Raw genomic sequence first — 22,350 nt, 5'->3', positions numbered from 1 at the left:
AAGGCAGTGTGTGGAAACTCCTTGTACTGTTGTTTGCAGATGATACTGTGTTGTTAAGTGAAGACGAAGGGGAGCTGCAAAGCCTGGTGAATGTCTCTGGGAGAGTGTGTAAGAAACGGAATCTAAAGGTGAATGTAGGGAAGAGCAAAGTTATGGTTTTCAAGAGAAATGAAGTCACTGAATGTACAGTGAAGCTGGATGAAGAGGAAGTGGAAAATGTGAGTGCGTTTAAGTACTTTGATGGTGTGATGAGTAAGGATGGAAGTCCAGAGGGTGAAGTGCTTGAAAGGGTGCAACAAGGAAGAAAGGTTCCTTGTTCTTTGAAAGCAATGATAAGAAACAGGGAAGTGAGCGTGAAGGTGAAGAAGATACTACATGAATATTGTGATACTAACTCTAACGTATGGAAGTGAGGCTTGGACGTTGTTGGAGAGATACACGTCAAGAATGAGAGCAGTAGAAATGAATTATTTGACAGAAGGATGTGGAGTCCATGGAGAGACAGACTGACAAATGAGGAAGTGAAGGAGCCTTGTGCTGTCGATGAGGATGTGTTGGGAAGAGTTAGGAGAAACGCATTGTGGTGGTTTGGCCATGTGGAGAAGGATGGAGAGCGAGAGACTGACGAGGAGAGTGTATGTGAATGAACTGGAGGAAGGAAGAAGGCTGGGGAGGCCAAGGATGAGATGGATGGATGGAGTGTAGAGGTATATGAGAGAGGGGTGTGTGATCAGGGCAGTGAAATAGCATGGGACAAGGTGACATGGAAGCGATTTGTTTGTGGCCACCCTTTATGGGATTACCGCGTCTGCCACTAGATCGACAGATAGATAAATATATGGCTATTGGTCAGGCAGGGCCTACCAAGGGAAGGCATGCAATAGCCAGCCATATTGGCTGGTGAGTTTAATTACAAGTTTTTAGTATGAGGAGCAATAATCTTTTGTTCTCATAAATACATATGCATTAATTCTACAGTTTCTTTCTAAACTTGCCAAGTTTTAGTAACAAGTGATAAAATGTGGCCTTTTCTTTGTATTATCTTAAATATTTATTTGTATTAGATATTTGTAGGCTACTTCATGTACAAAAAGAAGGCATACTATTTATATTCATATGTTTATCACCTTTAAATATAAAGTACTAAAGAGGTGAAGTGATAATGGGGGTGGTTTTAGTTCTACTCGCTGAGAATCGACTTATAAATCTAAAATCAGTTACATCCTGCTGAGCATGTTCACGTATGATGTTCTTTTCCATAGCCATGAGATCCCTACAGGTGAAAACACCTTTGCAAGACTTCATGGACACCAGGGTCCTCTGCCCGACATCATAACAGTAAATCTTACGCAGCTTCAACAAGTCCTTTACCTGAGAGGAAGTAAAAGCCTTAAGTGGGTCTCTCTTATCAAGTTTTTCACTTGTTCCACGTCACCAATACCACATGAATTACTATCGTAATAATGAAAGAATTATGACTTGTCAGGGGAGTGGAACCGTCAGTATATAGCACAACCAAAGATGCGTTATTTACAGAAATGTCACGGGGAGTACGAGTCAAGGGCTGGTCAGTCGGGGGACAGTCAATCTGTGACACAGTCAAGGATCCGTCAGTACCATCTCCCCCCCCCCCCTGAAGGGGTAGGAGGCAGTAGGGTGTCCACCATAGTAACCACCACTCCCTCATGGGGAAGTGAGAAGAAAGAGAGAACTTGAGCAAAGGACAAGATACCCAGAATAAGACAGTTAAGACCGATCAGTGAGAGGGTCACTCCATAAGTGGGGATGCAAAGGCTGTGTCAAGAAACAGATACAAACATCTACCGTTAATCTTTACAAAGAAGGTAGGAATAATAAAACTAGCTAACCAAATCTAACACCGTCCTAATGGTGAACAAAAGCTAATGCCGGTGGACCGGACTTGCAGCTAGAGGAGAGCAAGGCAAGCATATCTGTACCTCTACAACCATGCATCAAAAGACTTCTAAACAAGACGTAATATAGCTGAGATATTTATACCACTCTAAGTTCCCTCCCCTTTCTCTTGTCAGCCTGAATGACTACACAGGTATACATTGAAAAAAAAAAAATAATAATAATGTTTTGCATTCTCTTGCAATTTTTATATATTTCTGGACCCTAAATTGGAAATTGAAGACCATTTTTGTCCATCACGTAACTTTTTTTGAGAACACTTTTTTTTTTTAAGTTTTCAATTAAATGTATTTTTATCATTTCACACTATATAGATATTTACATGCGGATATCTTATTGCAATGATAACATGTTTGAATTTAGTATTTGCTAATATTAAAATCCATGTTTATAACAACATCTTTATCTTTAAATAAGCCGAATATAGCTGGAGCAGAACACAGGGATGACTCACACCAGCACTAGAGTGCAGCAAACATATCTCAGTGTGGCACTGTTGACCAGTGCAATTGTAAATTATTTTCAGTGTTTTTTTTTTTTTTTTTTTTTTACCGATATAAATTGATAATGGTGTTGTTTTATGGAAGAAATTGTGATATTTATCGATTTTTTTTTTTCTTTAGCCCCCAAATGCCTGGTTAATTTTCAGCCTGGCACATTCTCACTATGGGCATTTCTGGCAAAATACTGTAGCTCTTTTTTAAATCTTAATATCTGGAAAAGTATATCTTTTAGAGAAGTAACTGAAAATCCATATTACTCACAAACTCTTTCTTGCAAATGAAACTATCCCCAGGTCTCCAGACTGTCCCGTTGTTGAGTAAGGACGAGGTCGATGATTTGATGGGGAGTTTCCGAGCTTGGGCTGCTGGCTGTGGCTTGGGCGAACCTGGCCAGCATTGGCAGCACTGACTAGAGTGGTGATTGTTACACTGGCCGGCCTTCCTCCACAAACACCTAAATTTATACACTTCTCATTTACTTGCCCACAGGCACCGTCATAAGGATGAGTCATCACCTTGTCCTTTTGGTTCGCCCTTGATTTTCCTGCAGTAACGGTGGCACTATGCCCCATAGGTGTGTGGTAAAACTTACGCCGTATACTTTTCTTGATTGTTTTCAGGCATTAGTTATAACACTTGCCTTATGTTCAACAGTACTTATACTGCACTTCATATCACAATTACGGTTTATTGCATTTGAAAAAAAAAAAAAAACATTGCTTAGCATACTGCACGCAGGAGAGTTGAGTATGAAGTATACACTTGTTCATAATTTTTTTTGTATTCTTCCCATTCATCGTGAAAATATTGCTTATGATCTACACAACGTATAAAATTTGTACTTCAAGTCACAAATACATTTCATATCACATCTTCGCAAATATTTCAAAAGTAAAAAAAGACTTGTTGTACACAATAAAGCCATTTTCTTACATGCACTAGTGGTTTTCTTTCATACATCAGGTAGGGTTACTCATAATATTTCTCATGCATTGCATCACATATTACCATAAACAATTCATTATCATTAAAAAAAAATTTGCACATCTGATCATTTTTCTCATAAATAAGAATAAAAAACTTGTGCACTCCTGTTCACTTTTCATCAAAACCAAAAATAAAAACACTTGTAGACACCTGTTCACTTTTCTCATAAACCCACTAAAGAAACACTTGTGCATACCTGCTCACTTCTCATAAACCAAAAAAAAAAAAAAAAAAAAAAAAAAAAAAAATGGGCATCTGTGTGGTACTCACAGAAACATTTAGGGCATAGCCAGACCTTGCATTTGGCAAGAAAGGGAGTTTCTTTCCGCGTGGGGATGCGGCGTTTTGTCTTGCTGCAGACAAGACAGTGCCTGTAGGCCAGACCACATGCAGATGTTAGGCCTACATCAACAAGACAATGATGCTGGAAATACTAAACGTAGCTCAGCCTGTCTACCGTCACCACCTGGTATATCCCGCCCCTGCCAACTAGCAACTGTGCAGTTGCATACCTTGCAAGAAGCTCACATGCCAGGTCTCTCTCGAACTCTTCCAGAGATCGATTCCTTAGTCAAACCTGCTTGAAAAGTAGGTAACTGTTCAGGACGGCAATATGAAGATGTAAGAACCCCTTCTTCTAACAGGATTTATGGAGGCAATCAACTGCCCCAGTCTGCACGTCCGACTTATCAACGAGCCTTATGTTGATGCTGTAGTTGTTGACAGTATTGGGCACGAACACAGGTTCCCTGGGCCTGTAGTCTGCTTTGCCTGTGTCCTCCATAACTTCCTTAAGAACTGTGGTCAACATGTTAACCTTACTGTTTTCATGCCATGTAAGGGCTAACATGTTGCCACATTTCTGGGTCAGGAGGGCAGCTTTCTCCATTTTTTCTGGGAAAGATAGAAAATGATTTCTTCCTGCAAAACAGTTCCACAGGACCCAGTACCATGTTCATGTAAATTCCTGGTCAATGCGGGGGAAGTGTAATAGTTGTCAGTGTACAGAATGTGTTGCTCATTGAAATACCTGTCCATGAGCACCTTTACGACTGATGACGAGAAACCATGGGGATCATTGCTAATTATATCAGCATCCGTAGCTGAATAAACTGTGACATCAAGCACATATCCAGTTTGGCAGTCAAAGAGGACAAAGAACTTCAGTCCAAAATGGTGACGCTTTGAAGGCACAAACTGAATAAATGCTACGTGGCCCAAGAACAACACAATCACCTCTTCAATAACCACTTTCTGAAATGGTTGGAAAAGCCCGGCAAACGACTCCTTCAGCAAGGTCAGGATAGGTCTTATTTTCCATAACCGGTCATTGGGAGATGACCCATAGTTCCTGCTGAAGTGAAGAAACAGGAAGATGGCCAGGTACACCCACGGACAAATGTGTTGACGCCTCTCCATCCTCACTGTGAACATGAAACTGTGACGAGTGAATCCGAAGCACCTAGTAAACATCACACCATACAGGGGCCACCGAGGTGGGGGGGTGGGGGTGAGGAGACCGATGAGTGAGGGGGAGGGGTGAGGTCAAGTGATTCATCACGGTAGTGCTGTAAGCTTGCCTCTACCCAGAGTTATATTACTACTAACTGACACGTTTATTGGACAAAATGTATAAATTGTTTCGTTATTGTGAAATGAAGTTTGATGTAATCTCCCAATAAATTCCTATAAACATGATATGCCGTCACATATTACATTGCTGGTCGCACCTTCCTCCCTTCTCTCCTCCCAGCCTGGGTAGCCCGACCCTTTGGCACGACCCTCATGTTTGTTCCCTTCCATTCCACACCTCGCTTGGCACACTGCTGCAAGTCATTTTACAGGTTAATTATTTGGTGTGGCTGAGGTATTACGATGCAAATTAACGCACATTCCACAACGGTAATGTGAACTGTAAATATAGATGCACCAGAAACCAGAGCCAACATTAAAGTGTTACCTAGGAAAGAGTAAATGCTGTTTAATAACAGTGATGCACTACCCATTTGCACATGTTAACAGTTCATATTGTGATACACAATTTGTTATTAGGTGTTTAGGTCGTGATTATTTTAATCAGTGGACTGTGATAGGTGATATCATCATACCAGATCTCACAGTGTTCACACATCTGTATGGTGAGCTAGTTATAGCACATAACGTCATGTAGGACAGTTATTTTGATGTCTCTTACCCTGATGAAGGATTGTTGCTTATTTGTGTAATGAAGACAATGCATGATATATAAACACAGCATATTACTTATCAATAATGACTTTCTACAATATCCATGTAAATGATGATACAGGGATCATACGTAAAAATATATTCAAAAACATAACTATAAGAAAGCAGATATTATTAGGTCAGTAATCTGTCAAGCCACCCTGCGCATCAACAACTTCATTTAGTGTCTTTTGCACAGACTCTACCAGATTCATGCAATTGTTTGGTTGGCGTCTTTCAGAGTTCCACGCCTCATATGCTTTACGTTTAATGGCGGACTCGTAATCGGGGGATTGCGAGTTCGAGCCTCGCCCGGGCTGCTGTGCCGGTATTCTCGACCATCGATCTCCTAAACGGCTACTATCAGATTCCGGTATCTAAGGAGTCACGTAAATACACTGCCTTTTCAACAAACAGAGGCCATTATCAATATACAAGAATGCCAATGGGACTGAGGACAGCCCCAGGCACATTCCAGCGTCTTATGAATTACGTATTGGCCGGAATTTTAGGACAAGGAATATTTGTTTATCTTGACGATATTATAATCGCAACGAAGACTATTAAGGATCATCTCAGGAAATTAGATTTACTCTTACAAAAGCTTAGTGATGCTGGATTAAAAATTAAACTTTCTAAATGCAAATTTTGCTTTAAGGAAATAAATTTCTTAGGCCACAAATTAAGTTCTGATGGTATTCACACCACTGATAACAAAATACAGGCAGTGAGAGATTTTCCTGAACCCACTACGACTGAAGAAGTTAGATAATTTTTAGGTCTGGCTGGGTACTATAGGTCATTCGTACCACAGTTCTCTCATATAGCCTTTCCTCTATTCCAACTACTCAAAAAAGATGCTGTATTCCAATGGGAAGAAGAACAAAAAAGGGCATTTAACAATCTAAAAATTAAACTAACAAATGCACCTTGTTTAGCATATCCGGATTACACAAAATCATTTCTTATTTGTACAGACGCATCAGTTAAAGGATTAGGGGCTGTACTGATGCAGGAAGATAAAAGAGGAAAGAATCAACCAATTGCATTTACCAGCAGACAAACAAGAGGTGCGGAGAAAAATTATTGCACTACAGACTTAGAGGCACTTGCAGTGGTTTTTGCATTACAAAAGTTTCGAGATTTGGTATATGGTTACGAAATCCACTTATTCACCGACCATAAACCACTGGTGGGTATGTTTAAAGAAAAACTCCTTTCTGGGAGGAGAGCAAGATGGAAGTGTACAGTTGAAAACTACAATGTACAAATTCATTATATACAAGGTAAAATGAACATAGTAGCTGACGCTTTATCTAGGAACCCGAACACAATTCAAGTCGCGGCGTTAGATCTCAAAGGAAATATCCCAAACCACGAGGATATCGCAAAGGCACAAAGACTTGACCCAATATGGTCTAAAGTAATATACAAGTTAGAAAGTGGAGATGACATACAATTACCCAAACTGCATGTCCCACTTGAACAATTCACAATGGTCAATAATACATTATACAAAATTAACTCTAAACAACCAAAACGCCAAAGAAATACTAACCAGTTGGTAGTACCTAATGACATGATACCCCAAGTATTACGATTGATACACGACAGCCCACATGCAGGACATCCTGGAAAGGATAAGACATTCAACCAAGCCCAGCTATTATATTACTGGCCTTCATTACGAAAAGATATAAACAATCATATAGACAGATGCGAATCATGTGCGAAACACAAAGGATACCCAATCACACCTGCACCGATGGGTAATTACCCTGTACCACATCAACCATGGGACGTTGTCGCTGTTGATTTACTCAAGATGCCATTATCATACAATAATAACCTATACTTATTCGTAGCAACGGATCATTTTTCCCGTTATGTCATTTTAGCTCCAATTAAAGATAAGACAGCAGAGACAGTAGCAAAGGCAATAACAGATAATGTAATATGTCGCTTTACTACCCCAAAGGTACTAATAAGTGATAATGGAGGAGAATTTAATTCTGAGATCTTACAAAAAATATGTAAACAATACAACATCAAAAAGGTTAACGTTTTGGCCTATCACCCAGCATCGAATGGGTTGGTAAAGAGACAAAATAAAAAGGTATTAGATGTGCTACGACACATTCTCAGTGAAAATTATGCAAGCTGGGATGATTGGATTCGCAGAGTAGAGGCCTCAATTAATGGGTCCATAAATAAATCCATCGGTGACACACCACATTTCATTATATATGGCACAGATAAAAAATTACCATATGAGCTCCTAGAAGGTGACAGCATGCCTATATACAATTACGATGATTACTCTAAACTCCGTTTACGTGAATTCCAGGACATTCACAAAAGAGTCAAAAAACAATTAACGATGTCCAAGGAAGAAATGACGGAGGCATTTAACAAGAAGGCAAAAGATTCACCTATCAGCTTAGGAGACATTGTTTACGGTGTCATTCATACGAGAGACAATAAATTATCCCCAAAATTTGAGGGCCCATACAGAGTAATTAACATAAAAGCAAACAAAGTTTTAATTAAGTCACTGTCAAGTGGCGAGAAGAAACAAGTTCATATTGACCATTTAAAACGAGTTTCAAGGGAATTATCACATAATTATTCAGCCTCGGATACAACCGAACAGGTGTACGTACCTCAAGAAACCAAGCAAGAACACAACAATGATTACAAAAAGAAATTAAGGTCATATACCAAACAATCGAACATAGGTGCAACTGTTCCAATCAAATCTACAGTACATCATTTACGAGAATTAAATATCGATTTAAACTCCTTCTATAAATGAAATAACAATCAACCGTAACGCACATCATCACTATCATCGACCACAGCATTATAGGAAATTAATAGTTTTTTTTTTTTTCGGTAGGTTACGATGAAGGGACTTATGCTATGGATTCTCCTCTACATAGCAAGAGGATATGCGCACTTAGACCCCAAACATATAGTACGACAAGTATGCCTCATAGCTCCAACGGCCACGACTACAATCGTTAAGGACGTCATGAGTACTGAAATAAGTCTAGATTACTTGTATGACTTACCTACTTATCTAGACAGACTTGCGACGCCGATGCGAACTCTGGACTTCATGATAGGAAATTATGTTTCACAAGCACATAACACCAAGGAAGTGAATGAAATGGTAAAGTTAGCGAAATGGAAACTAGAACAGGCGAAGTCAACTATGCTCGTCATGATCCAAGATCTCCCATCTTATGGAACGGAGGTACTGAGCGACAGGAACAACATCACCCGTATTCGCCAAAAGCGCGGTTTGTTCGACCTGGGCGGCGCAGTTCTTGGGAACATCTTTGGATTGGCTACAGAGGATGACCTTAAAGAAATAAACAACAAATTTAATAAGATAGCTCAGGTACTAACATACCAAGATAAATTCATCACAGGATAGAACTCAGCAATGAAGACAATTGTGAAAAATCTGAAACAAGCAGAAAACATAGCTCTCGAGAGTGTAGATAAAATAAATGAATTGGAGGGAAACGTTACCCTTTTCCAGCACTTCTCCATCATCACAGAACATATTGACACGATTCTACTACAATTAGACAACACTAGAGATCGTTTCAGGGCACTTATGCAAGGAATTTCGAATGCTGGTGATGGCAAGATCACAATTGACTTTCTCCCAGTTCATGAGCTACGTCAGATAGTTAGTCAAGGCATACATAAACATAAATTGAAGCCGTTGTTCCGCAGTAGGGAATTTATGCAATATTACCCGTATTTAGAAGCAACACTAACACCAACATCATTGGTAGTTCATGTACCATTCATCACTGAAGACCTGTTCACAGTATACCAAATACACCCCTTCCCCTTTAAAAATAACAACACTTTGGTCATCATCAACATCAACACAGACACCGAACTCATCATGCTTTCCAAGAGACGGGACACTGTCACTTTCGCAAGTGAGTCAACGATTGAACGAAAGTGCCGCACATCCTTACATGCTGTTCATCTTTGTCCTGCGTACATTTTCACATTTCAGCCTACTGATACAGTCCCTTGTGAAATGGCTATCATCAGAAATGACAATATTCATCATCATTGCAACTTCACTTTTGCTCCAGATAAACTTGTACACCATCAACGCATTGGACACTCACAGTTTTTTATATTTCCCTCATAACACATCAGTTTACATAGTCTGTCCAGATATACCACCATCTCATACATCAGCATCAGGATTATAAATAGCACCAGACTACTGTGCGGTATTTACACCAGCCATGTCTACTTTATCCACCATCAATCACTACGCCATTCTCAATCATACACACAAACATTTCCACCCACTGCCTGATATGAACTTAAACACGAGCACAAGTATTAAGCTGACTTCACCTAAGTTTGAAACTATGCAGCTGATCAATGAAACAATGAAGTCCTGGGAAGATTTGAGTTTGAGTATGTTCAACCCATATTATGTGTATAGCCCAGCACCTACTGTCTTTATAATCGTCTGCATTGTCGTTGCAGTACTGCTGTTCGCAATGCACAGAATGCATGCAAGAATTGCTAATTTGGAGTCATTATTTAGTGGGGGGAGAGTTAACATCAAAGTTAACCACCCTGAATGAAGTGTATATATTTTGTATATAGTATTAATTATATATATATATATATATATATATATATATATATATATATATATATATATATATATATATATATATATATATATATATATATATAATACAAAGAAGAATGACCCATGTATGGCATACCAGTACCATTATCTTTAAATGAAATATTAATAACTCTTACCATAATCTTAATTTTAAACTATTTTTTATTCTTGCATGTATGCATTTCACTATAATAACCCAAGTACATACTGTATTACAGTTAAATAATTTACTTTAATGCATTTATTCAAATATGTATACAACTTGTTTAAAATGTAATATTACTGAATAATCACTATTTACTATGAATATTATATGTATACAATATTCATACAATTATGTTACTTTTACAATATTATGTATTTCACTTAATTAGCTTATAAGTTCATTATAATGTGTATATAATATGTATTAATATGTTAGGACTATTAACTGTCGATGGTACGCCATTTTCGCGCGGCGGAGCAGATATCAGGACTCCATATTATAATTACAAATCATAATAGATAGATAGAAAGATAGACAGCCCTATGCGAGCCTGGGAAAAGAAAATGAGCTTGCAAATTACACTGAGGAAAGCTGACGACAGTGGCCAGTAAGGAGATGATGCAGTTATTTGTCAGCAGTCCTCCCGTGAACAAAGCCCTAGTGACCATACACACACATACACACATACTCACACATAGGCTTCTTAAACTTTCCATCCACAAGGAACACACGTGATACGTCTCCTGTTTCACCAGAATTTAGGAAAGAGAGCTCAGAAGGAGACAAGCCATACAAGAGGCAGGTCGCAGGGAGAAGGGCTTGGCAACTTGAGAGAGAGACAGAGAGAGCGAGACAGAGAGATAGCTAGCGGGACTGGACTCTATACTCCGCTCTGTGTGAGAGACTTGTTAATATTTACAAGACAAATAAAAATAGTCCCATACTATTCTTTACCTCGCCTGTCACTACATGACAAATGGGAAAGAAGATTATCTACTACAAGCTACTCCAAGATATAAAAACCGCTCGTCCACAAGTCTAATATATATATAACTCAACCACAAAGGAACCACAAAGTCTTTTATGACACCGGGAGTGGTAGCTCGCTCCTGTAACCCTAGCGGGGCTATATAGTCCAATACAGGGCTTAGCTCGGGGAACTCCATTTCTCCATTTTACGTTTAATGGCAAGGCGTTTCCTTACTTCTCCCACATTTCAGTCCTGACTCATTATTAACCAAAGATTTTCATAGGGGTTCATGTCACACCTCTTACTGGACCAATCAATAACTACTATCTCTGGGTTTTCTGCAAACCACTGTTTCACTATTCTGCTGATATTGACAGGACTGCTATCCGGCACATCAATGATGGGTTCAGGTTCAGAAATTGTCAAAGCTAGCCCAAATGGCAGCATAACTTCTTTCAACATCCCTCATACTATGTGTTCTGGAATTAAGCAAGAGTTTACCACAAACATTTATTCAAGATATAGAAACAAACCATGAATTTCATAAACTAAACGTGTCAGATAATAGTAATATAACTCTAAAGGCAAGCTTATACTACTGCCGTGATGAATCACTTGACCCCACCCCTCCTCATCTCCTCCAACTAGCCAAACTCCCCCTCGCTTACCGGTCTTCTCACCCCCACCCTCCAACCTCGGTGGCCCCTGTATGGTGTGAACTTTACGAGGTGCTTTGGGTTCACACGTCACGGCTTCATGGTTCACAGTGAGGATGGAGATGCGTCAACACATTTGTCCGTGGGTGTGCCTATCATGGGCCATTTAATTTTCAAACACAGGAGTGTCCACAAGTTCGTCTACCGACCAATAATCATGGAACACATGTTTTCTAATGTGGGCCATCATCATTGTCAAAGCCAGCCACACAAACAACTCTCCCATCTCCACTGGTACCCAGTCCTTCATTTTGTCACTTTCGGCGGCCAAAATATCCAGCTGGTGCACACTGATTGCCTGATGGTAATTGATTTCTGCCACCAGGTGCTCCATAATGGCAGTGGTGAAGATGGCCCTAGAAAAGGACATCATAGTCCTGGGGCTGGAAAACAGCGTATCATACTGCACACCCTGCCTCTTGAACATCAAAGGCAGGCACACTGGGCTCAAATCCTTCCCCCTTCTCCCACACAAAGGCATCAACTTTCCCAACACCCGGGAGCCTTGGCCGTGATTTTTGGCCGTCACGCCTTTTCACACCACGTGCATGCCCATGCCCATGCCCTCTTGCATGAATGGGGACGACCACGAGCAGGGGGTGAAGGGGAAGGAGAGGCAGAGGTGAAGGAGTATGGGGATGATGTCTCACCTGATGCGAGGCTTCCCTGGGGAGATGCTGGCGGCCCCGTTACAGCATGTTGGTGCTGAGTAGGAACTTTCCACACCTGAAGGTCCAGACTGTGAGGATAATGCCCTCGAAGTGCTGGGTTGTGGTGACGAGGGACGTTGGAAGGAGAGACTGTGGCAAACTGGCCGCGAGACTGGTGGTGAGATGAGGCGGTGGTGTTTATGGAGGAGATGACCATCACCATCTCCCTCACTTTCTTGGTGACCAGGGTCATCCACCTCTTCCTCAGACGAGCAGTCGTCACTGTCATAGTCCCTGCCCTCCTCCTGTAGCAATTTGAGAGCCTTTACAGGCATCTCAGGGCAGGTCGGGGACAGAGGGCGCAACACATCACTTTCAACATGGTAGCTTTCCCCTCCTTTGGAGTAAGTCTCACCCCTCGCACTAAGAGAAGACACAGTTTCCTGAAGGGCACAAGCTATGGCACTGTCACTAAGCCCTTTTCTCAGTAGCAAGGGCTCAACTTTGGCAGGAGTCGATCTTGCAGTAGTCCCAGTGCATGAGGGGACAGAATTGGATGACGAGGCTGAGGAAGATATCACTCCACACTGTAATAATGCCATGGAGAAACTGAACCGTGCATCCATGGGGTACCTTGGGTTCCTCCCTACCCTATGGTAATAAGAGAAGATGGGTGCAGGTTCAAATGGGGGCCCGACTCTGATGTGTATGCACATTTCCTGACGAATGGGGGTTAAAGTTATATTTAAATTTTGTTGTACTGTTTACGATCATATTATGGCATTTAGAGGTTGTGTGAACAGTTCTGATCTTTTTCGTTACATTTAGGGAAAGTTTGTAGTAAAAAGAAAGAGAGACAGAACATAAAACCTTTTGCAAAAAAAGAAAAAAAAAAAATTTATTACACCTATTTTGAATAAAACTTGGTTACCAGGACACAGACTGGGTCCCTCACAGTGTCTGCTCTGTTTGTGTTGATGAGCTAAGACAATGGACAAAAGGTAAAAGAAGGCTCTTGCTCTTGGTATTCCGGTGATATGGAAGGGACCCAAAAATCATAGTTACGATTGTTGTTTTTGTTCCTGCAAAATTCAAAGACACACACACAAAAAATCATACATTGATATCCTATTCTTTTATCAGCAATGAGACCTGTACCACAATGACCTGGTCTACTCATCCCTACTCCACCTGATAGTCTTAACTATGTAGAAACTCACTTAGAGAAAGAAAGTGCTGCAGTAGACAATGAAGAATTTGTCCCAACGTGTTCAAGCAATGAGCCACAGCCATTCTTTCAAGATGAACTTATGATTTGGTAGGAGACCTCAGCATCCCCAGAGATGTTGCAGAGGTCTTGGGGTCCCGATTAAAAGATAAAAAATTATTACATCCAGGCACAACTTTCTCTTGGTACCGAAATAGAGAAAAAGAGTTTGCACTATATTTCAAGAAAGATGGATGCTTGGTTTATCGCACTGACATAAGTGGCCTAATGCAGAAACTTGTCAGAGATTATAGTGCAGAAGAATGGAGACTATTTATAGGTTCATCTAAAAGCAGCCTGAAAGCAGTATTTCTTCATAATCGTAATAAATACGCATCAATACCTATTGCTCATTTTGTGTATTAAAAAGAAACATACAAGAATTTGGCAAATCTTCTCGAGATAATCAACTACAATGAACACCGTTCGTTCATATGTGGGGACCTGAAAGTGCTGTGTATATAAATAGGTCAGCAGTCGGGGTATACAATACTCAAATGTTTTCTCTGTGAGCCAAGGACTTACATTGGGTTCAGAAGAAATGGTCAGATAGAAAAAATCTACAGCTTGGTGCCAAAAACATCATCAGACCTAGTATGGAGAATGGAGATACTGCTGCTACCACCGCTTCATATTAAGCTTGGATTAATGAAGTAGTTTGTCAAAGCCCTATCAGAAGATGGAGCCTGTTTTATGTATTTGTGCCAAAAGCTTCCTGGTTTGTTTGCAGCTAAATTGAAAGAGGGTGTATTCTGGCCCTGTTATTGGGAATCTAATTTCCGGTGCAGAATTTCATAGTGCGCTGAACGACCTGGAACGAGAGGCTTGGGCACCATTCAGAGAAGTAATTTCAAAGTTTTGGGGTAACAATAAGTATCCAAATTACAAAGAAACTGTGTGGAATTTGTTAGTCAAATTTAAGGAGCTGGATTGGAACATGAGTATCAAAGTTTAGTTTTTCTATCCTCATTTAGAATTTTCCCCCAGAAATCATGGAGCAGTGATCGAAGAACAGGGTGAAAGATTCCATCAGGACACTATCAAGGACATGGAAAGAAGGTACCAGGGAAATTGGGATGTCAATATGATGGTGGATTGCTGCTGGGTGATTCATAGTGATGCACCAGAAAAAGTGTACAAACGACTGGCCACGAAACGAAATTTTGGAGCAAAGAAACTGAGAAGTTTCAAGGAGTAGAGAGGTTATATGTGAGTAATAGAATATATAGTATTATTTCCTTTAGGTATATGTTTGAAACTAAATATTTTAATTTTCAGTTAATTTAGAACAATATTGTATACATCGATTGAAACTTATAATATGCTATGTTTTAATGATTTTTTTTTATTTTGTGTCAAAATTTGATTTGATGGAAACATTCTTTATGATTTTTTTTTTATTTTGTTCATAAGTGCAATAAGAAATAACTACCGATCTACCAGAAGATCCGCCGACATGTTGTAAAAATACCCCCGCTAATACCAATACACCAGTCCTGTATGAGACAGCCCTAGCAAGTATTCAGTATGGACGGTGGGTGTTAGTGCCGAAGTGGTGACATGTAGAGGTGTATGGTATGTAGGACTACTGAGCCTTGGGGCCAGGCTGTGAAGCCTATGCCCAGAGTCGAGCACATTAAAAAAAAAAAAAATCAGAATTTAAACGGTTTTTAATTACTTTAATTTTGCAGGCCTTTGCTACCTATGCGAAAATTCTATTATCCAACCCTATCCCTGGTTGCAACATTAATGCTATCCTTGCTGTATACCTACATGGAATGAAAAATCTGTTCCAATGTTTTTTTTTTTTTTTTTTTACACAAACGCGAGGTCTATCTATCTATCTATCTATCTATTGCCAGACGCCATAATCCCGTAAGGGGTGGCCATTTGATCCCGAGTTATTTGTTTTACAGGGAGGGGTACTAACCCTCCACCAACCTACTTGTTGACACGTAGTGAGCACGTATGGTTTGGTTATATGGTTACCACCCAGCGTTGTAAATGGTTTCTTGGCTTACAGGAAACCATTTGGCTTGTCACTCAATGTAAAGCCATCTGTAATGGAAAGAAAAGCAATAAGAAGTGACAGGAAAGATGGGAGAAATAGGGAGAGAGGAGGGCAGGCACAGAAAAAGAATGATAAAGGCTAAGGAAGAAGTAGGCAGCACTACATCAAGTGAGTGGACGATGGTCGCCACCACCTGAGGTGCTTCCACTAATTTTCTCATTCGTTTAATCAGATCTTTTTAAATGACAAGCCTTTTCCAACCTGGGCAAATGATTGTGCTGATGTATGTGCAACGCTAGGGAATTATATATTCTGTGACGCCGTACATCTGCTTTGTAGTCTGCTAACTTTGTATCCATTCATTGTCCTGTTTCCCCTATGTACTGTACATTTTTGAGCGTCCACTGCACGGTATGCTGAATACTACACTGTTTTTATTTTTACTTCCTTTCATTTTTTATGTCACCATATCTCCTATTTTACGTTTTGAGGATGCTGCGATCCTAAGCCCTACTTTCTGTAAGTACTGTACTTGTTAATAGCCGTAACTTTGGCTGGGTTGCAGACAGTTACATATCTTGTGTGCAGACAGTTACATATCTTGTATTGTCATAGATTTATTGAATATTGGCATCATTTCTTTTTCATGATATCAGTAGCCTTCCTTTTTAGTTTTAACAACTTACTTAAAGTACTGCATAGCTTTTTCAAGGTTTGTATTATGTATTAAGAAGGAATGCCATCAGGTAGGCATGCTGTTATATGTAAAAAAAAAAAAAAAAAAAAAAAAAAAAGACCAGAGGCTAGTCCCATTTTACTTGCATAAAAGATAACGTCGTGTATTTACTACACTTCCTTCAAGCAAGGAAGATATATCAGTTGTAGTTCTTGTGCAGCAGTACACTTCTGAACTAGTATGTGCAAAAATGTTAAAGTTGAAGCATCCTGTCCCACGACACACCTATTAATATCTCAGTGTGCTGTGGCCGTGTAATAAATTGTTGATGTCAGTCAATGACTATCATAGTCCACCCTGTATTTTGTCTTAGGGGCATTCTTGTATTTATGGGATAGAAGATAACTAAAAAAAAAAAAAAAAAATACCATGCAGTTCCTACGTTTGTGTCATATCAGAATAGTTAGGTTCTACATTTTCAAGAATGGTTAGGTTATTACCCGTCCTCGTCCCGGAGGGACTAGAGGGCGAGTATTATTTTCACTCGGTTTGTCTGTCTGTTTGTTTGTTTATTCGCTTGTCTGTCTGTCTGTCCGTCTGTATGTTAACAACTTTATGCGAAAACTACTGGTGCGATTTTGACTAAAATTGCAGGGATGATGGGCTATGACCTTCTGATCACCTATTTAAATTTTGGGCACACTGGGCCAAGGCCAAGGCTGTAGGACCAAAAGATGTTAAAAAAATGGGGAGGGGTAAAAGTCGTTTTCTCTCTCTCTCTCTCTCTCTCTCTCTCTCTCTCTCTCTCGCGATAACTCCTTCCAAATTCGTCATATCGACATGAAACCAAAACCTCAGGTTCATCTTTAAAATCTGCATTTCGTAACATGCCTCATTACACCAGGGGGGTCACCATCCCAGTTTGCGGCGGGGGATGTAAAATGTCAAATGGGTATAAAATCGTCAATTTTGACCCAATTTACTCCAAATTTGATATGCAAAACCTTTGACTAAAATAATATCCTGTTGTGGTTATACGTCAGCACTAAGATGACTCCCGAGGACGTGTCTGCTGTGCCTTGGCACCGCTTCTTGTTTATCTTGGTTTGATTACTTCTCTTTGACTAAATAATTTAGTTATTATTAAAAGTAGTGGGTCTGGCACAACACTTCACTGCCATTTTGGGTGAAGTTGTCAAGTGTTGCAGAAGAAAACTGCCTAAGCATGATGAATAACAGAAGCCAATTATCGAGAGTTCATGTGGAGTTAGAAGCAAATATATGCCCCAAATACGGTACATGTTTGAGAGCAGAAAATTGAGCTAGTGACAGTTTATTATTTTCTATAGTTTATTTCTTATAGGCATGAATTGAGATACAGAGATCCACTACATCCTCTGGAAGTCAGTGATGAATACCCCATACCATACTAGTGATGTCTGAGTCAATGACAGCCGTCTTTCTGTGGGATACTGGCACCACAAAATACACATTCTGTTACTAGTGCTTCCGAATTTATTGTACTTTAATAGCGCAATTAGGAATTCAACAGTGGTACAGTGATACAATAATTGTGCTGGCCTCATCTTATTTGGCTGCAGTACGTTTAATACTCATGTATTTCTTTATGAAAAACCTGAGGAGAGACACGTCTATTGTTGGTAAAAATGTCTTAACCCAGCTACGGAAGCCCATGCCACAGCCTAATAATGGCACTGTCATCATCTTGTAAATGACTGCTGATTATATCAGAGTCGTTTCTGAGAGTACCTGCGATTAACTGAATGAAGACATGGTGTCAACTGCTGCCAAAGGAGATTTATAAAACCAGAAGTTATGGACAAAGTGTCGTGTCGGAAAAAAATATCTGGTTATGAGAAACCATGTTTAGAGTTCCGACGGCTCAACAGCACAACAAGCAATGGCACCAGAATTCAGATATGGCGGTATGAGCAAGTATTATATGAATAACGACCAGGAAACCATTGAACCCACTGGGTGGTAACCATATAGCGAAATGGACGCGTGGTGGTCTAGTAGGTTAAGGCTCTCCAATACGATGGGAATGATACTACAATATATTTGAGGGATGGTTGCGGTTCATTGCTTACATGATGGCACTCAGGGCCCAGTGACGCTGGCCATCCTTGCTTTACATGTTGGGAGTGAGCACTCTAGGCCTGAAACCCTATGATCCCTGTGACGCAGAAAATGATTGGATGATAAAAATATATTTTATAAGATCAAGGCATTAGAGATTTTTGCACCTGCACAGGCAATAGTTCAGCAGATGTAATTCTTTTTGTGGCACATGTGTGTGTGTGTGTGTGTGTGTGTGTGTGTGTGTGTGTGTGTGTGTGTGTGTGTGTGTGTGTGTGTGTAAAGAAAATACCGTAACTTAGTTTAGAACCGATTTTAAACAATTCTGTGGAAGGGTTAAGGATCATTTAAGTAGCTGATTATTATTTTTTTTTAGACCAACAAGTCACAGGTCCAGGTCACATGTTAAGGTTAACCTCAACAGGTTTTGTCTGATTCAGAACAAACTTGGTGGGGGAGTTGAGGTTAAGGCAAGAGTGGAGGGATTAGTTCTTAGAGCAATCATTCAAAGGTCAAAGTTAGGGAGGATTGTCAAGGTTCTAACTGAGTGTGTCTGTGTGAGAAGAAAATAACTAAACAAAGTTAATCTGATTTGGACCATGCTTGGTGGGAGAGTTGATGATCAGCAAATAGCTTGATTTTTTCTCTTTATAAAACGATAAATGTCAAGGTCGCTAAGTAAGCTTTACTTATACAGCTTTTGTCCAGTTTACACCAAGCTTTCTACATGGGTTCAGGCAAAGCAAGGATGAAGACACTTGATTCCAAGAACAATTAGCCAAAGGCAAAGGCCACAGAGAAAGACCAAAGATCAAGGTCAAATGGCAAGGTCAGATTAAACGGTTATAATCCGATTTAGAGTAAATTTGGTGGAAGTGTTGAGGCAAAGACAAGGACGAAAGTGCTCGGTTTTAAAAACATTTAGTCAGCAGTCAGGGCTTGAGGGCAAAGCAAAATATCTGTATAATGCGGACAGTTTTGGTTACAGTTTGGAGCAAAGTTAATGGAAGAATTGACGAGTAAACAATTGATGATGATTATTGATTCTGAGAAACAATTAAAAGGTCATTGTCACAGATAAGAACAACTCAAACAAGTCTGATTCAATTAGGACCAACCTTAGTGAAGGGTAGAGTCAGGCAAGAATAAAGTAATTCGATTATAAGATCAATCACTAGAAGGTTTGCGTCACTGTGCTAAGTCGAATATTCCTTCCTCAGACCATTGTTAGGTGCAGGTATTGGCCTCTCTGAGTGTTGATTCTTATTAACGTTGTCACCACTGAATACAGGTCATACCATCTGATTTGTTAACCTATCCCCTGGCCGCAGTCTTCTCAGTATTTTGGGAGTAAGCCTTAGCACGACACAGACCTTACCAGTTTACATGTTACTTCGTTTTTTTTACGTGTCCGACGCTGGGCAAAGGATTCAGGGCCTATTCCCAAGTTTCAGTAGTCCTCCATCGGACCCAGTAGTCCCCCTACATCTCCACGTGTCACCACTTCGGCGCTAACACCCACCGTCCATAATGAATACATGCTAGGGCTGTCTCATACAGGACTGGTGTACTGCTATTACCAGGAGTACAGTACTTTTATGACTTGTCGGCAAGTCATCTGGTAGATCAGAAAAGTCTTCTTTTTAAGAAATTCAAATCCTTAAACTGTTCCCTGCCCCAACCAGGACGCGAACTTGGGTCCATTAGGTCTGCAGGCCGCCTCTCTACCGATCCACTTATATCATACTAAATCTCACAATATAATTTTCTGCAGGAGGGCTTAGTGCATAAAATTTCATATTTTGTTGTTGTTGTTGTTGCTTAATCCCAGTCTGCCTGGCCAAGCAGACTCGCCAACCACAGGTAAGCAACTGCCCTGCTGGGTACGTCCCACAGATTCTCTACCCCATTGATGTTGCCTCTGCGTATTAGTGTGGTATGTGCTGTACAGTACTCCATTATGTGTGTTATATTGTGTGGGCCCATTCCAGAAGCGGGACATGTGCAGTATTTAGTTCCACCCAACGTGAACCGAAGCTGGGAACTGAAGAGAATTAGGTGATGTCCTGATCTATACCTAGCTAATTGTTCTCGATCACTTCTATCTTACGATACCTCTCCTTGTGATGAAGTTTGAGAGGAGGGACTTGTAACAGTGTTCTTACTGAGGTGTCGTATTGTCCTGCATGGGAATTGAGTATGTAAGTGTTTCTTCATTTCTAGTGTTAGGATGTTTGGAGGTGGGATGCTGTTGAGGATAGTCTGGTAATGCTTGTGCGTGATTGTTTTATAAGCCCGGTTGTGTTGTGCGGCCCTGTTATTTAATGACAGGGGTACTGTGTGTTAGCGTAGGCTGCAGCGTACAACTGTATGTCTCTCACATCAAGATATTCTCTAACAGCCAGGACTTTAGGTTCAGAGAGTAATTGAGCTTTGGGAGTAACGAGGACTTTAGCTTCAGAGAGTAACTGAGCTGTGGGGGTGATTTTAGCGCAGCCAGTAATGATGCGTGGGACGTTGTTCTGTATAGTCTGCAAGGTGCTGTAATGGGTGTTAGATAGGATGGAGGCCCATGCTGTTCTAGTGAATATATTGTAGAGCAGGAAGAGATGAGATGTCATACCGACTGAAAAATGTAAAACATATTTCAGAACACAAAGAAAAACAATGTCATTGTTAATTATTCTCGTAATAGTAGTTCTTGTTTGGGGGTACTGTGATTTTTAGCAGTGATATCATGCATGACAGTCACTGCATTTTTCATTATAACGCAAAGGGTTTGCAAAGGAAATATCGGTCATGTACAGGAAACAATTATTGGATTACTCACATCTGACTTGGTGCCATCAGACTCTTTCATCTTGGTGAAGAAAAAAAGAGGTACCATTTTATGTTTATAATCGCTTTTACCTTAAATCTGATAATACGGCTGAATTCACGTGAATTCTTTTCATGAGCTTCCTACCTTTATTAATCTGATTTGGGAATTGTATCAAAAGTAAAAGAATATAAAGGGTTGCATAGGAATTTCCAAGTCATTCGACTTCATTCGTTTTTTATCATTTAGTTAGATCAGATGAAATATTTCAAAATGCACTTCTGTTCTTCAACTAATTTTGTGTCCATTTGTATAATGTGAATTTATTTAGTTTGTGTAACAGCAGAACTATGGACAAAAGAATCTGTACATAATGCGCCTAGTGAAGCCTAGAACAAAAATGACAGTTCGCCCTGCCAACCACTCTTCCTCCTGGTGTCAGACGTCTACACCTGGCTGATTAAGTACGATCACCTCACAAATCCAGCCACCAGTCAACTGCCGACATCGCCCTACCAACTAACTCATTGCCTGCACTAACCTTCAGGGCGGCCAAGTCTACCCAACGGTGCGAGCCGCTTGAACAGCTCGTGTGTTTCCTCAGGTACCATTGCTCCCATTGGTGTGTCAATCACTGCAGGTAACACACAATTTACGCGAATGGCTTTGCTGAAATGGTAAGCAGTTTCAGTAACTTACATTTCAGTATGGAGGAATCATATTATACACACACACACACACACACACACGCACACATATATATATATATATATATATATATATATATATATATATATATTTATATATGAGGGAAATAA

The 22,350-nt window shown here is 40.1% G+C and overlaps 1 protein-coding gene across 1 annotated transcript in view; it reads right to left on the bottom strand.

Annotated features, from left to right (window-relative positions):
* The window catches only part of LOC145394503 ((3R)-3-hydroxyacyl-CoA dehydrogenase-like), a 49,546-nt gene that overhangs the window by 9,181 nt on the left and 18,015 nt on the right, over nucleotides 1–22,350 (bottom strand). The window contains exon 5 of the mRNA XM_080268349.1: nucleotides 22,074–22,201. Coding sequence (XP_080124475.1) covers nucleotides 22,074–22,201 — 128 coding nt within the window. The remainder of the gene's footprint in view (nucleotides 1–22,073; nucleotides 22,202–22,350) is intronic.

This window comes from Coenobita brevimanus, chromosome 27 (assembly GCF_032717465.1).
Source record: "Coenobita brevimanus isolate Jiangsu-jjx chromosome 27, ASM3271746v2, whole genome shotgun sequence".
Taxonomy (NCBI): Eukaryota; Metazoa; Arthropoda; class Malacostraca; order Decapoda; family Coenobitidae; genus Coenobita; species Coenobita brevimanus.
This window is presented reverse-complemented; position numbering and strand designations above follow the sequence as displayed.